The 16,121-nt window shown below is 38.8% G+C and overlaps 1 protein-coding gene across 36 annotated transcripts in view; it reads right to left on the bottom strand.

Moving 5' to 3' along the window:
• Positions 1–16,121, bottom strand: part of TCF4 (transcription factor 4) — a 356,945-nt gene that overhangs the window by 33,103 nt on the left and 307,721 nt on the right. For 28 of the 36 annotated variants that reach the window (XM_058692003.1, XM_058692006.1, XM_058692013.1 and 25 more), the window contains 4 exons: positions 12,358–12,490; positions 4,525–4,592; positions 3,290–3,368; positions 625–701 (listed from right to left, as the gene is read on the bottom strand). In XM_058692003.1, the coding sequence (XP_058547986.1) occupies positions 625–701; positions 3,290–3,368; positions 4,525–4,592; positions 12,358–12,490 (357 nt within the window). The remainder of the gene's footprint in view (positions 1–624; positions 702–3,289; positions 3,369–4,524; positions 4,593–12,357; positions 12,491–16,121) is intronic. The other 8 variants (XM_058692012.1, XM_058692009.1, XM_058692029.1 and 5 more) reach the window with 1 other exon arrangement.

Genomic DNA, 16,121 nt, shown 5'->3' with positions numbered 1-16,121 from the left:
CATCCACCATGACTTGAGAAAGACTACAATGTCAGATAACAAATCATCATGGGATGAGTACTTATAATATTAATTGCACTCATGGAAATTTTCAGCTACTCCCTAACGGAAGAGCAGACATTTAATGACATGAGTCGATTTCTAGAAGAACCAAAGCGAACATGGAAACAGATGGCAGACTTCTTATTCAGAGGTGGAGAGGAAAGCCCTTACAAGCCTGCCACTCTGGAAAGTAAGGCAGAGGTCTCCTGATCTTCAAGTGTTCCAGCCACGCAGCTCGGCGTGACTCCAGCGCTCTCCTATCAGTAAAGTGATTCAATCGTTGACAAGGATCTTTCCCAAAGACAGACGGATGCCACTCTCTCTCCAGGATTTTTAATCTCTTACCTGGCCCTAGGTATTTGGAGCCCTCGGGCTTACAGCACCTGGGTTACAATCTACAAACAGCAACAAGTATATATATATATATAGTCTAATGACTCTGGCTCTAACCAAACTCATGTGCTTAACATTAGTCTAAAGTTCCCCGCTAGTGAAATAAGAACCCTAGAGAGTCAACTAGACGCAAAAAGAGAAACGTGGTATTCAAAGTGGCTAGAGGAGAGATCAGAAGATGAGACTTACCAAAGAGTGTAAGGGTCCTTCATAATTAGGAGATGATGAGGCCTGTCCTCCATTTCTGGACCAAACAGCTGTGCCTGCTGGTATTAAAATGGAGGTTACAGTGAAATCTACATAATCTGAAAACAATCTCACAGACATTTTAGACAGTCCTTTTAGAAACAGCGATGCTGAGTTTTCATTTGTACAATAAGGTAAATACATGTAAACTTCCCATACAAGAGTTCCGGGACAAGGAAAACGTTTTCAACTCAGAATTCTCTCAGGCTTCTTCCCAAAAGGGTACATTTAACCGGTTCTGAATTTTAGCTAGACAATGGTTCCTACCAATGGTTCACAGATGGTAGTGAAGAAAAGAGGTCACTACCATGGTCAAGCCACTTTTAAGAATGCAAAGGGGGATTCTGTTACACCTTCGTTCATGCAAGGCCAGTCTGTGGAACCAAAATTCTCTCACCAATGCAAAACAGCACTGCTACGGGTTTTAAAAATGATCCTTAAGAAGGATAAGCCTTCCAAATTTTTTAAGGGAATAAGATTAGTTGGCAGTGATCCACTAAACCAGAAATTTAAGAATTCAATATAACAACAGTAATAAGTAGGTAGTTCCTTCTGAAGAAAATGATTGTTTTGTGATTCACTGAACTTTATTTCTGCTACAGTAAGTATTACATGTCTAACCTGCAAAATAAAAACTACTTTTCAATTTAAAATAATGCATGCTACATGTGGAAACTAGGAAATCATTCAAGGAAGAAAAAAAAAAACCTAGGATCTCACCGTAATCTTACGCCCTGACATGGTTAGCATTTTAAAACTCCTTTCTTTCTGTCATTTCTGGGTGCGCATGTATGTGTATTTTTATGCTAAATAAAAGTAGGACATTTTGTTCAATTACTTTTAGTGACAGAATATAGACAGAGCCAGCTATTTTCAGTGTGAAAATAGCAATTTATCCGCATATTTACATCTTCATAAAGTTCTTTCTTCCTAATATGTGGTCTTTCATGGTGTATTAGCAGGACCCCAAAGCGGCCTTTTTTCTGTGTCTTCCACACGCCGCATGCCGCTCAGGTTTCGGGCATTTGTGGTGTTTCCTGGAACGATTTGTGCATCACAGCTTTCCTTTCCTCTCTGGAAGTGGACCAGCAGAACGGTGAGCAGCGGATTCTCGCCGAGCTCTGGTACCGCTGCTCCTGCAGCCTCAGCAAATCCCACACCCGTTCTGGGCCCTAGTCGGCTCATCTGTAACATCAGAGCATCAGACTAAAATAGTCGCGCTCAAGCCTTATTAGACTCTGGACGTTTTTCTTTTTGTTCCCCCAAACTATAAAATAGATGAAATCAGAGCTGCTTTGTTTGAAATAGGAAACTTGGAGTTGTCCCTGCTCAGACTCCCTCACCACCTGCCTCACTGGGCTAGATGTTGTCTCTGCTCTTCTCTCGCTCTGGACATTGACTCCAGAGCCTACCGGTATAATACTGACCCAGGGGTCTATAATAATTCTAAACTTCCCTTTCCTTCCTGCCACAGGGAATGTTTCACGGTTGTTCCATTATCCTCTTAATACCATCTCGGCTTCCTTGCAGTTTCAATTCTGTCCGTCTGGACGGGTGGACCTAAAGGTTCGGCTATCCCTCTCTATTCTGTGACCACCCGCTCCGTGTGAACGGAGGCTTGGAAAAGGCTGACATTCGGTGCTACCTAAGCCACGGCCATCACCTCGGAATTCAAGCTCTCGGCAGTCTGAAACCTACCATTCTTTACTAAGGAACCCAGTGTTTTTAGGATGGGCACGTGAGTGCCATAGGCAGGGAATAACAGGAGGCGAGGAGGCGACAGTTAGACAAGCGACTCCACTACAGATACAGTAAGGTTGGGTTTCAATCAGGTATAGATGCAATTTAGGGTTTTTTTTTTGTTTTTTGTTTGTTCGTTGGTTTGCTTTTTTTAGAAGCCACATGTCCTCTTTCCACAGAACAGAGACGTGCACCGGATGGGGCCTTCTGGAAGCATTTATACTAGAAGGGCAATGAGCCTCTTAATTGGAACTCTGAAAAGTGAAATGCTTTACTAACATAATTCAACAACTTATAATTTTATTATTTGAAGCCATAGGTCATGCTAATTTGTTATATTTTAAAGGCAAACATCTCCTTTTACTCCACACAGTTACTTCCCAATTTATTTACAAAATTATAGTTTTCCTCAAACATGCCAGTGACGTGGGCTTTAAAAAGGGAATGTGGAAAGTCTAAAATTTCTATAGGAAATGATCCTTTTTAACTGTCTATATTTGATGACTATATAATTTATATTCATATTCCTGACTGTATTAACTGGGCTTTCTCATCGGAGATGACTTGTTGGGAGTAGGTTATTCTCTTGAACATCTTCTACAGAGCTAAGATCAGTTTAAGAAGTGAGTTTTCTGTATGCCTGTGTATTCTAAAAACATCTAATTTTTAAGAAAACTTTTGGATGTAAACGGCTATACTTTCATATGGCAGTCTCTCTCTCCCCCACTCCTTTCCATTTGTCTGTTTGGAAATGTTATGTGTTGCGCTTTTGGAGGGAGTGAGTTTCCGCCTGCCAGACCAGGAAGCATGAGAGGGAAAGCATTTTCGCAAACCGGTACCGTGGTGGGGTTGGATTTAGGTACAGTACCTGAGAGAGAAGGAGGAGAGCCGACGGGAGTTGAAGGGTTTGATGAAAAGCTGTTGTTAGTGTGATCTGGAGAATAGATCTTAAAACAGTGGGGAGAAAACAAACAAACCCTCATTTATTACGAATAAAGAGTCAACAATTCTTTCAACGACAAAGTGTCATTCCAGTCACCTAACAATTGCAACTTACAAAACACATGTAACAATCAACTGTAGCACCAATATTCTCAAGTGGAAACTTTTGCAATTACTTTAATTTTCCAAAATAAGGATTATGAGGTCATGGAAGATGGTATGGACAGAACTGAACAGGCTCAGCTGACTGTACTTCTAGTCTTTCCCCTCCCATGTCCTACCATCACTCTGTGGCCATGAGTAGGTCACACGAACACCCCAAACCTCCCTTTCTTACTCCATCAAATAGGTTAGACAGCATCATCCCTTATGATTTTCGTTCATTTCTTCTCCATCGTGATTAAGGCATTTGATGCCAAGGCACAGGAATGCCCAGATTAAATATAAACTTTTACTTAGGTCCCAATGCTAAATCAAATTTATTTTATGCTCCCAATGGTAAGGAAAAACCAAGTTAGAGCAACAAATCTCCACTTACATTTGCAAATGACCATGTTTAGCTTTTGAAGACCATACGTGTATACTCCCTCAGACAAACGAGGGGGTGCTACTTGGTCACTAGTGAACATGCAAGAAATGTCCCATTCTCTAGGCTCCTCGCAGTGGGCGGGCAAGGCGAAGAAGCCGAGTCCCCAAGTGCCGATTACATGACAATTTCTCACAGACTTAAGTTATGGAGTTACGGTCATTGTTTTTTTTTTTTTTTTTTTTTTTTTAGTAAGTGCCTTTTCCAAAGGGTTTTAGAACTGCCCCCTGCAAAGTCTGTCTTAGCTGGTCAATGAGCCCCATATGATTTTAGAGAAAAATAAGAAATCAAGATAGACAATCTATACACCACAAGGCCCTGAGAATATCTGCAAATCCATAACTGAGGACTGCTTAACGCCATTGTGAGGAGACAGGCTGGAGGGGTCAGCCATTCGCTGGAAGCTTCAGAACTCTCTTCTCAAATTTTCCAATAATCATTCTGCAAGAAGGCTAGCATTTCCAGAAATCTAAGCTATTTGCCATTCATTTTCTACAATTCCAAATGTCCACTTCTGCTTAAAGTTCACCCTTCCACAATGGTACATATGAAGTCCAAAGTCAATATTTCCTCACCGAAGCAAGTGCTTTCCCCAGAGCATCTCCAGTCTGGGAGCTGCCTGCTGCCCCGCTTCCTCTATTTGCTGCAAAAACAAAAGGCAGAATATGAAAAACCAGGCAGTGAGACGTCTAACAATTTTCTATTCCTGGTCCATTTACTCACAATCTAATTGCATTTTTAATGCTAATTATAACACATTAATCTTTAATTAGCATTAATTTGTTTGCTGAGGTAGATGTCAAATATATTCATGTTACTTTTTTTACAGATGAAATATAAACCTGACACTTTGGTTTAAAGATGAAGTGTTTCAGTTGCTATTACTTGGCCCCCTTGTTGCCTACGAGTAGTTAGTGGTGAATGGTAGGTAGCACCTGAAGTTCATTGCTAAGAAGTATGCAGTACTCAGGTCTCTGAAGCCCTCAAAGTTTGCCTTTTCTCTGTATTTCATACAGTCAGGAGAACTGTCTTCACAAAGAATTTATGTCTCCTTTCCATTTTTTAAAAAAATTGATACACAGTAAAACAAGGTGCTCCTCTCAGCAAAATAAAACAGGAAGTCTACAACAAGCCTGGCTTCCTAGGAGAGAAAATATTTTTAATATTTTAAATAATACATATTCTCCACATACTCAGGTCTGTGTTTACATTATAAAACCCTGAACTAAAAATCAATAAAGGTCTCAAATTCCAGAGACAAAATAAGTCTACATATTCAGAAAATTATCTGTCATCTTTTAACACTGGTATTTTTAACCACAAAAGAGATTCTGAACCAAGTACCGTTACTAAAAAGATGCAGATTCTAGCATGTGATTCAAAGTCAGCTCTATTTAACAGTGTTAATACAACACCTACAACATTTGGCATATTACATTTATTAAGGCCTCAACATTAGCAAATAGACATAGTATTTAAATAAAACCTATTAAACCCAAGGACCTGGTTTCACTATTCTGTGAAATAAGAAAAGGAAATCTTAAGTCAACTGATTAATCCAAGCAGAACTTCACTGCATACAACATAATTGAAAAAAAAAAAAAAATTCCCAGGCGTAACCTTGACCCAAGAAAGCACACTTTGCTGACAAATGTGTCATCTGCTTCCAGATCTGTAAAATGCAGTAGTCGGGTCAGATCTCAAGTGGTTGAATTCTCTGCTTCTCTAGGTTATAATTTCATTCTCCTGACTTCTGCTTAGCATAGTTAAATTATGCTTGCTATTTTTATATATTTATATGTTGGGTATGTCAGTTGGATAATCTTTTGATGTATGCTTGATTTGGTTAACAAAACCCACACCCAGACTCATTCGTTAATTACTAAAACTGAAAGAAAACTGGTAGGTGATAAAAAAGAACACAACCACTTTATGACAAAACAAAACTATTCTTTTTTATATCACAAATTCATAATATAAAAAGTATATTGGTTATTAGCACTAAGGATTATGGGTTGAAGTGCATCTTTGAAATGACGGTCAGACATACAATTGAGCTGGTGGAAGGAACTCACGGATGTCAGTAATATTAAAAATACTTAAATGTAAAAGATAACTGAAATTATATCTCCTGTGAAAATGAAAATTTCTGCATTGAGTTCTTTAAAAACAAAAGACAATTCTAAAGAGAAAACAAAAAAGATTTTGAAAACACAGAGAGCACTAACATCTTTTTAGCATGTATTATTGATGGTATTTGGGGGCAAGTATATACATTTTTTTTCCTACAAGCAGTATTATCAAATATACCTAAAAATTAGATTTATCAGTCAAACTAATTTGTGATCTGCTTGATTAGAAAACAGATCTTTGGGAAATGGAATTTCAGAGCCACACTAGAAAAAAATTATATTATCTAACAAAAAACCCCCTAAATCAAAAGAGACAAGATATCGTTTCAAGTACAAATGAACTTTGCTACAGTCGTAGCTTTGAAAAGATTAATTCTTCCTTTGAACAACTTTAAAATGAGAAGGACAAACTTTTCAAAATATATTTTCATGAAAACTCATGGAAGTGTTTTAGGAACATAAATATTATACAAGTGTAAAATCACACTTAAGAAGAGATAAGATATATCAGTAGGATTGCTTTTTGTACTACAACTTTCTAACTAAACTTTCTATTAGTGCCTGTTTTATAGAGGGAGATACTAGGACTCAGGAACTAGAATAAAAACTAGCATCAACTTCTTAGCTCATGTTGTCATGAAAATGTTTCAGGAAACTACAAAGGCTACTCGTGGAGGCACTGGTGAGAACAGACTATGTTTTTCACATGAAGCCATTCTACCTTGTAGCAGCTGGAGGGCCAGTCCTAAGGGCTTAAATTTCAAAGCAGTTTACTGGGGCCAATTTGCCCTTTCAGTTGGAATGCCTTTTGTTCTGTTCCAGGAAACGCTGGAGAAGACACATTTTCGAGCCCCTGAACATGTTAAGCTACGTGGGCCCTTCTCTTAAAGATTTCTCTTTTTGTGTGACTGATAGGTCAAAAGGCACAGATAAACAGAAAGTGAATTTAAATTCTCAAATGGCATAATCTTTTTTATATTGAGTAGTAATAGGTCATGTTTGGCTAAACATACTTCTAATTAAACTTTGTGCTCATCAAGTCCACTTTTATGGCTTTAATGTGACGGGACTCAATTACTGTTCCAGGCCCAAGTTTTTGTCAACTCATATTGTTAGAAATTACCAAAATTCTCATATAAAGGAACAGAGATAAAAACTACTGTTCCTACTAGGCGAAGCCTGGATTGATTTCTTGATATTTTAGCTCTAATCAATTTCTCTTGCTCAAGAAAAAAAACAAAAACAAAACCAAATCAGTCTCTAAAGTGGTAAGGTAAATATGAATGGAAGATGAGCAGCTATTAAAAGGAACTGCAATTTTGTAGGAGGATTTGAGACTGCCAGCCCCCAAAGCATTATTCAGATGGCTTGAACACAGGTGCTGTTGCTGGCTAGAAGTTGGAGCAGAAAGAAGGGTCTGGTATCTTTGGTTTCATGTGAGACCTTGGTCTCAATCTCAGCTTTGTGGAAATGGCAATTCCTATTAGAACACACCCTAATCAAAACACCAGGATGATTGGGCACTGGCCCCTGAAAATCAAAATTTGGAACAATGCGTCATCCCTTTATTGCACACCCATAACCTCAGGCTGGAAACATCGTGAAGATACAAAAGGAATAAGAAGGGCAATTCATAGTGTATTTGTCTGGAAGATAACGACAGCTTTAAAATTTAGGATTTTCTGAATTGTGTCTAACTGACCCCCGTGTTCTTAAACTATTAGAAGCAGCATACAGTGCCATGAGCTCCTCTCTGTAAGATGACAAGAGAAGGAGCTTTTCTAGTACTCTTCCTACACATGAATACAGACTCAAATAGAGGCTATAATGCACTAATTTTTAGCAGGAGGGATTCCTAGGAATCCAAGGGGGAGGAATTGGGCCCCATGACCATGTGCAGGAAATGGACGAGAAGACTTAAATCAAACTAGTTTATTGTTCTCCGTTGGTGGTCTTTGTAACTAAGATGCCATGTCACTGCTGGATAAAATCCATATTACTCTTATGCTCTGTGCCTGTTCATCACCCAACTGTATTTGAAGGCTCAAGATTCTTACAAAAGACAAAGTGAATATTATGTGACTGCTCTAATAATAAAATTACTGTGAAACCAAGTCCTCAAGGGGAAATGGACATACTGTTTCTACTAGAAAAGCCACACACTAAAATGCATCATGTCATACAAACGTGTCATTAGGAGTGAACGCTGTAAGCCAGATTAATTTCATGAACCAGATAGATATTCCAGGGTAATCTTTAGCATATGTTGCATTAAATCAATCTTGGTAGTCTGTTCCTTCAACACTGTTTGGTTTGAGGTTTAAAAACATGGGAAGTACCATGCATTAGAAAGCAGGCCAGTTAAAGACTAATGAAACAATAATAGTTATTATAACCATTATGTTAGTTTTATGCCCAATTCCCTCCGAGGGGAAGAGACTGTGTGTAGCCTCTAACAGCCAGGGGTCACACCCTGGGAATGTATACAAATGGTATTTCCCAGTGGGCAACGGGAGCACTCTTGTCCTTGAGGAGTCTAGAGGACTGTGTTAGAACAGGCAGTGCTCTCAAACCTTTAGATCAAGAAGGGGTATTAGACATTGTAGGTAAGAAGGAAATATGTAAACAGTAAAATATATAAGGCTGCTGTTCTTAGGGATTTCTATCCTCTACAAGCTGGTATCTAATAACTTACTACACTTCCTCTGCGTGCATGCTCACGTGAAGAGGCACTGGACTGGACTGCTTCTGATATACACCCAGCAGCATTACATCCAAAGAGTTTTAGGAACAAGGTTAAAAGGCACTTATGGTGGTAACTGTGGAAGACTCTGGATTTAGCTCCTCTCTAACTGGGGACTGTACCAGTTGAATTACTAAGAGTCCATGCTGTGTCCCATGCATTATATTCATATAATTCCAGGAGATTAATAGGCCCTTCCAATTCACAAACGTCTAAATAATCTCCAGAGTTTGTTGGCAAGGCTTCAAAAGAAAGTAGTGGACTATATGCCACAAGTAAAATAAACTACAATTCACTCGAAAATCTACGGATGAATGTGTCATTAAAAAAAAAAAAATCCTGTCATTATAATCTGGGTAAATATTTTCTTTCTTAAGTATTTCTCAAAAAATGATATTGGGCATTTAAGGGCAAAAGAAAACAAAACAAGAAACAACGATCACTCTACCAAGTCAAACACAAGCCATCTGAAACCGTGGCAAGCATCTTCCATTTTTGAAACGCAGAGGACAGAACCAGGGGCAAAAGGGGCAAAGTGACTCCAGGGGGCTCCTTTCTGAGGGTTCTGAGCTTACATCTCACACCATGTGCATTTTGTTGCTCTAGGGGCAGGTCAGGACATTGACTGACTTCCAGGAAGACACATTATAACGCGAAACTCAGAAGTGGGGCCATGATCTGAACTGAAAAAGCAGCTAGCTTCCTAAGACATCAACGCCATTTATGAAAAGATTGCTTTGCCTTGCACTTTTTTTACCAAGAAAACTTGAAAAATGTGATGTCCATGTGTTAGTGCTTGAACCCCATTCTTACGGCATTAGTATTGCTTATAGTCATTTTCTACAGAATCATGTGTGTAATCTCAAACATGTGTCAGGCTATGTGTTCCCTATTTACCAATTATTTAATTAGCTCTGTTTGTTCTTTGAGATACAGGCAATGTAATATTTCTTTATTTCCTGCATTTCAGAATGAGTGAGTATATGCCAAATATTTTCAAAAGTCTACAGATGTATCCTATTAATCCATACTGTTTGTCAGGGAAGTATCACTAACATCAGAAGAGAAATCTTCTCTTCTTGTTATACAGACATGCTGCCTTCCCTGACTTCTACCACACTCTGAAAATCCATCCAAGGCCTAGGAAAATTAAAGTGTGAAGAAACATGAGCCATTTGACAGCATGCAATACTAAGGCTTATTATCATATTTAAATTTTCCTCTGTATTTTAATGTAAGAAATTGGAGGACATATTATTTTAAGAAAGAACATTCTAGAATGTTCTCCCTTAACATAATCCTTAAGTAATAACTGCATTTATGCAAGTTAATAAAGGTCTGTTCCTCCAAAAAGCTGCATTACCATGTCTACTTATTTCCTGAAAAGATTATAAAGCTTTCTCACATTCTGCTAATAGATTTTGACAAGTATACCCATGATTACAGAATAATTTATGTAATAAAGTTATTCTTAAAAACCTTTTTCTGGGTTCCAGAAATCTCATGTTTTTCTCTGTAAAATTAAAGCTCTTTTATCATTGCCTAGACCTTCCTTCCACTTAAACAGGGCCCTGTGGTCTATGTACCAAGTTCACTCCCTCTTTAGTATAGAGGTGGGCCCGTCAGGATGCAGTAGTCACCTACTGCTCCACGCTGTCCAGACCAGATGAAGAAGGAGAGCAGAAATTCCTTTTCATCCACAGGCTAATGATGAGTCAACCATCTTAAGTAAAGCAAATCTCATTCCCACTGAGACTTGTGGCCATGCTGACCACAGCTCATGGAAAATGATTATTCCATCTCATAACATCTCTTTCTTCCCAAGCTGCGGTGCCTCTCTCCCAGAAAGGCTGTTTTGTCAATCAATCAACAAAATTTTTTTTCAGACAGTGCCTGAGTATGTTTTCCTCAACTCAAGCTTTTGCTCCACCTTTATACCTTCCTAAAAAAGAAAATTACTCAAACCACAAGTAGACAGGAAATCTGCCGTGTAAGAGGATGAATGACCGGTCATCCTTCTTTATAACTAGACCTCATGACTGTAGAGAGGGGCTTTCCATTTGTCAAACCACATTGAAGTGAAATATGCTTTCCTCACTCTTTCAGTTCTGCACTTATTTCTTTCTTCTTGTTTTTCAAATCTGCCAAAACTGCATTGATAGCTAACCCAACTTCCCCATGTGACCTCTGTCCATAGCTCTCCAAGGTCAAACTGATGCAACACACTTGTAGAAGCTTTGTTATGAAAAGCTACAAAAATGGAAACTCTTATACATTTGTTTCTTAGTGAGACATGATAGTGAAGGGCTGCTAGGTGGTTAGTCTCAAGTGTGAAATACATTATTGAATAAGCAGGGAGTGTATTATTTAGGCAGAATTATATCTGCAACATTTCAAAGTACATCTCTTCCCTTTCATCAAAAACACTCCCACATAAGTGATTCACACCACTTTCCCAAGTCCTATGGACTCTCTGAAGAAAATGAAAAACTGCAAAGAGCTAAGGGGAATAAACAGCAGGATTATTCTGCCACACATTCTTCTCTCGAAAATGAACAGTTTATGTTCTCATCAGCGACCCACTAGAAGTGATCTTGAGGGCAAGCAGGGTGTGAGTGTGAGCTAGTACCAGAGCAGTGGCAACCAGGGAAGTCTGAGGTTTTAGGAGACCCTGAAGCACCAGGCTGGCCTGCTCCTCGGAATGGCGGAGTCGTTGAGTTGTTGAAGGTGCATCTGGAAAGGGGTGGCTGCCTCCTCCCCAGCCTGGGACTCTTTCCTCCAGGGACAGCTGGACACCTGCCTAGCTCCTCCCTCCAGGGGACAGCGCCGGTGGAGGAATCTTTTGTCCAGAGAGACAATCACAGTGGACATCAGGAAAAACCAGGGACGACGGCTGAGTTCTTTTGGCAGCAGCGCTCTGCTTGGCCTCAACTTCTTAGTAAATCTGCTTGAGAGAAAGCAGTAAATGCCTTCTGGCCCACTGATGCCCAGGTGTCTCCTCTCCAGTAAGGGAGCAAACGCTTCTTTTCCTCTGAAGGACTCCACGATGCCACATTCTCTAGGAGGTGAAGCCTTATTAATAATCTCCTGTGAATTTCATAGGAGCTAGTCTTCAGATGTCATGGGTAAGAGCCTAGCACGGTGACTGGGGCTTGGGAAGTGGTCAATAACTACTATTAGGAGCTAACCTGCCCCCTATCTCATTAGTCTTTGGCGGTTTGTCTTATAAACATTCATTTTGCTCACCGTTTGGGAATGTGAGAAGCAAGGTAGTTTGGATCTACTGAAAGCCTTGTTCAATCTAATACCTCACAATGAACAAAGTAGCCAAATTTCAGTTTCTTATGACAAAAAAAAAAGTGATTATAGACAAGCCAATGCCTATTTCTGTTTGGTTCATGTATTTTCATTCAGTTACGTGACAGATATTCATTGCCTGATTGCCGTTTGATGACGAGGAGAAAAAAGAGGTCCTATATTATTAAGCCGTGACATTGACTGCCGGCGTCAGAATCGACATTTCCATGACTCACCCATTATACTGTCTGTCCCGTTGGCAGGAGGCGTACAGGAAGAGGTGCTGTAATGGTTTGTGCCACTACGATGGAAAGTGGACATCGGAGGAAGACTGGAATTGATGTCTGCTGAGGAGTGTGATGGATAGCTCTATAGCAGGAAGCAGAAAAAAGAGACCATATTCAACCATAAAATACTTAATGGGTTAGGTTTCTAATACTTCTTTCAGAACTCTTCATTTTGCAGGAGATAGCTCTTAGAATTTCAAAATATCCAAGAGTATATTTGACAGCTTTCATTTTTCAAAGAATAAAATGCAAAGACACATAGTTATTTGGGTTTGCATCGAATGTAGAAGAATACAATGGCAATACAGGACAGTGAGAAATGATTATAGTCTCTGAATCCGAAAATTACTGCTTAAAAGTATCTCTGAGATTTCAGCAATGTAAAAGACCGTTTCTACTATTAATTTTTTTGTATGAACTACTGATCAAGTAAGAAAGATTCCATGGTACAATGAATAAAACAACATCATGACCCATGGGGTTGACATTACACTTCATCCTGAACTTCTTGACACTAAATGGTGAAAACAGTCAGCCTCAAATCCTCTTCCTGCAAAACTGGATCACCTTCCTGAATTCTAGCGAGAACAAAACGGTAAATGAAAAAATTTTAAAAGTACCAATGATTAAATACCTTTATAAATATCAGTATGTAAAACAAATCAATGACTCTATTGAATTAAATTGGAATGAACAAACTGAGAAGGACTGATTTGATTTGAGTTCTTTCTTTCCATGTCCTCCTCATTAGCAATCTACCAGATAGCTGACTATGAAAAAGGCATATCTTTATAGAATTATTTGTTTTAAGTTTGGCTTTAAGTTCAATTATTACCCTAATTGTCCAATAAGCTGCTTTTCTTGGGGCATATCACAGAGCCTGTAAAGAAGCAAATTTGTTGCTACTGATCGATCTGCTGGGGAATGAGCAGATCACTAACAGGGACATGGTTATTTACAAAAATACATCAAGCTATTTCCTTTTTCAAGATAAAAAAGTACCCTGGAAAGTCACTCTCATAGGTATCTGAATGTGTTACAGACCTGTAAAGGAAAACTATTTTGGGCACAATCCACTTTTTTTCTTATATGTAATACATTAATCAGATATGGATTTTTATTACATCATTAGTAGAGATTCTATTAAAATTAGAGATTGAATATGATGCTAAAAGTCAGGGGTGCTTAAAGCCCAGGCATTTATTCATAGGAGTAAAACCCTGGTGTCTTGGTACTTCTGTATTAATTTTGTGAGGCTCATCTTGGGTTCTAGCTCTTCCTTTAGCATTCCTTCTAACTTCCAACTCTTGCATGATCTCTTTTCTCTGAATCCCTAATGCACTCACAGTCTGCGCTGTGCCATTTAACACTTAATTATATGCTGCCTTTCATTGCTTTCTGTTTCAAGTGCATTCCCACCTATACTGTGAACTTCTTAAGAGGAGGGAATAGAGCTTATACCTGTGCATCCGATAGCTCATGGCTGAGTGCTGACCACATAATTACCTTATACACTCAATGAACATATGGTTATCGGTTGGCATTTAATAAATAGTGGACTGAAATACTACTCATTTGAGAGAGAACTAAACAGTCTAGAAAATGAACCTATGTTAGATCTGCCAATGACATGGTGGGTGCCCTTGAAAATATTATCTCTACATACATATTACCTCTACATAAAATAGTCCAACTGAAAGGTCAACTCCAGTGAAAAGGTTGAGATGATACCTTCACCTTTCCAAGTTCCCAAGAAAATCTTTTAAACTTTTTAATTTTATGGAACTCTTTGCTTGACCCCAAAATTCCTTAGGCCACCTGTTAAGCTCATTTCTACTTGCTGCTTACAAAATACCCCAAGTAGTCCATGAAATTTTCTCTGAATAACAATACAATGGGCCCGTTCCACAGTACATCTAACCCAAAAGACTGGGGAAGTCACAGAACATAAACTTACAACAACTATCTCTGCTCGAGAGCTAAATACTGTAATAAAGTAGAGAAAAAGAAAATGAACATAGAAGGAGGAAACTGAAAGAAAGAGGTGGTTTGCCTTCATTTCCACACAGTGGTATTCCATGCTGAATTTCTGAAGAATAGAGAAACTTTACAAATCAGTCCTAGATATGCAAAAATGAAAACAGTGGAAAAGAATTTTGAAAAATATTTAAATGAGTATATAATCACAGGGTGAAGCAGGAAGAAGATTATCACATCAGGGAAAATTTCTACACACTTTTAACCTGGCGTAAAATCGGCACTAATTCAAGATTTAACAGACAGAGGGTTAATCCTGTGTTTAGAGAATGACAGAAAAAGTCCCACCCCATAGGTTTTAATGGGGAAATCAACGCAATCCACGTAGAGTATTTAGGGACCATCGATGACAGGTGCCCTCAACCTCTCTAACTCCAGCTATTGATGCCGTCTGCCCTGCTTGCTATGCATGGAAAGGGGAGACTGAAAAAGAGCTACGGCTTTACATGCCTACTATTTAATTATGTTTACTTATGATACCCAATTAATTATAGCATATTTGGAGCCTTCTGACAAAGTACTGAAAATATTTCTATTAGTGATGTTTTTAGCAACTTATGGGGTGACAATTCAAAGATTAGAAAATAAGTGGTGGCACATACAAAAAATAAAATCCTGCTTTGGGCTAAGGCAAGGTTTCACAATGTTGGCACCATTAATCTTTTGTGCCAGACAATTCTTTGTTGTGGGGGGCTCTCCTATGCATTGTAGTATGTTTCCCAGCATCCCTGGCTTCTATCTGCTAGATTTCCTGTATCACCTACTCCCCAGTCATAATATCCATGAACGTCTTTGGACACTTCCAAATGTTCCCTGAGGGGGTCAAATCACACCTGGTTGAGAATCACTGGGGTAAGGGTTTACGTTACAAAAAATAAAAGAACTTGTCTTTTATAATACACTTCCAGGCTCCTAGGACTATTTCACTCTGTGGCGCAAAGACCATGCCTAAACCATGCCAGACAGAGGACTTTATTCTATTTCTAAACAGAACTCGGCCAAGTCATTCCAAACTTAAATCTGCAACAACCCATTCCAAAGCTTAACCACAAACTCCATTCTTCTGAGTGATTCTGTATGTACCTCTGTGACATAGTAGAGATTAGCTGTGGGATTGCGTTGTAGAGGCTGAAACCATAAAGGGGATTGGAAGAATCAAGCTTGGGGTCTTGACAGTTATGACTGAAATGTGTGGAGTTTAGGCTCTACACATCCTATTACAGCATGGTATAAAGAGATGAAGACAGTAACATTTCTAAAGTGTTGTATCTTTACAGACAATACGAGTTTGGCCCAATTATGCCCCCAAATCTCTTCTTTTCCTCACACAATGCCTTTGTTCTGCATGAGACTGGCCAAAGCTACAGGCAAAAATTGTGAGGAATTACCATTATTTTCAAGTGAAAAGTCACTAAGTGCCTACTGCATACTCACATTTTTCTTAATCAGTGTCAGATTTCTGAAAGGCATTTCAATGAGAGATTTTCAAATGGTTGAATACTGAAATTACAATAATTACTAGATATAATAATCCAACAGTTTCCCTACCAGCGAGAAAATTCATTAGGATACATTACCAGAGACCTAATTCATTTACCATTAAAAAAAAAAAAAACCTTATATCTCTAAGAACTGCTAAATAATCATGTTTAAGAATGAAAACTCTGGGTTCTATG

Source organism: Neofelis nebulosa, chromosome 11 (genome assembly GCF_028018385.1).
Source record: "Neofelis nebulosa isolate mNeoNeb1 chromosome 11, mNeoNeb1.pri, whole genome shotgun sequence".
NCBI lineage: Eukaryota > Metazoa > Chordata > Mammalia > Carnivora > Felidae > Neofelis > Neofelis nebulosa.
Note: the sequence above shows the minus strand (reverse complement) of the source record. Positions and strands in the feature narration are given on the sequence as shown.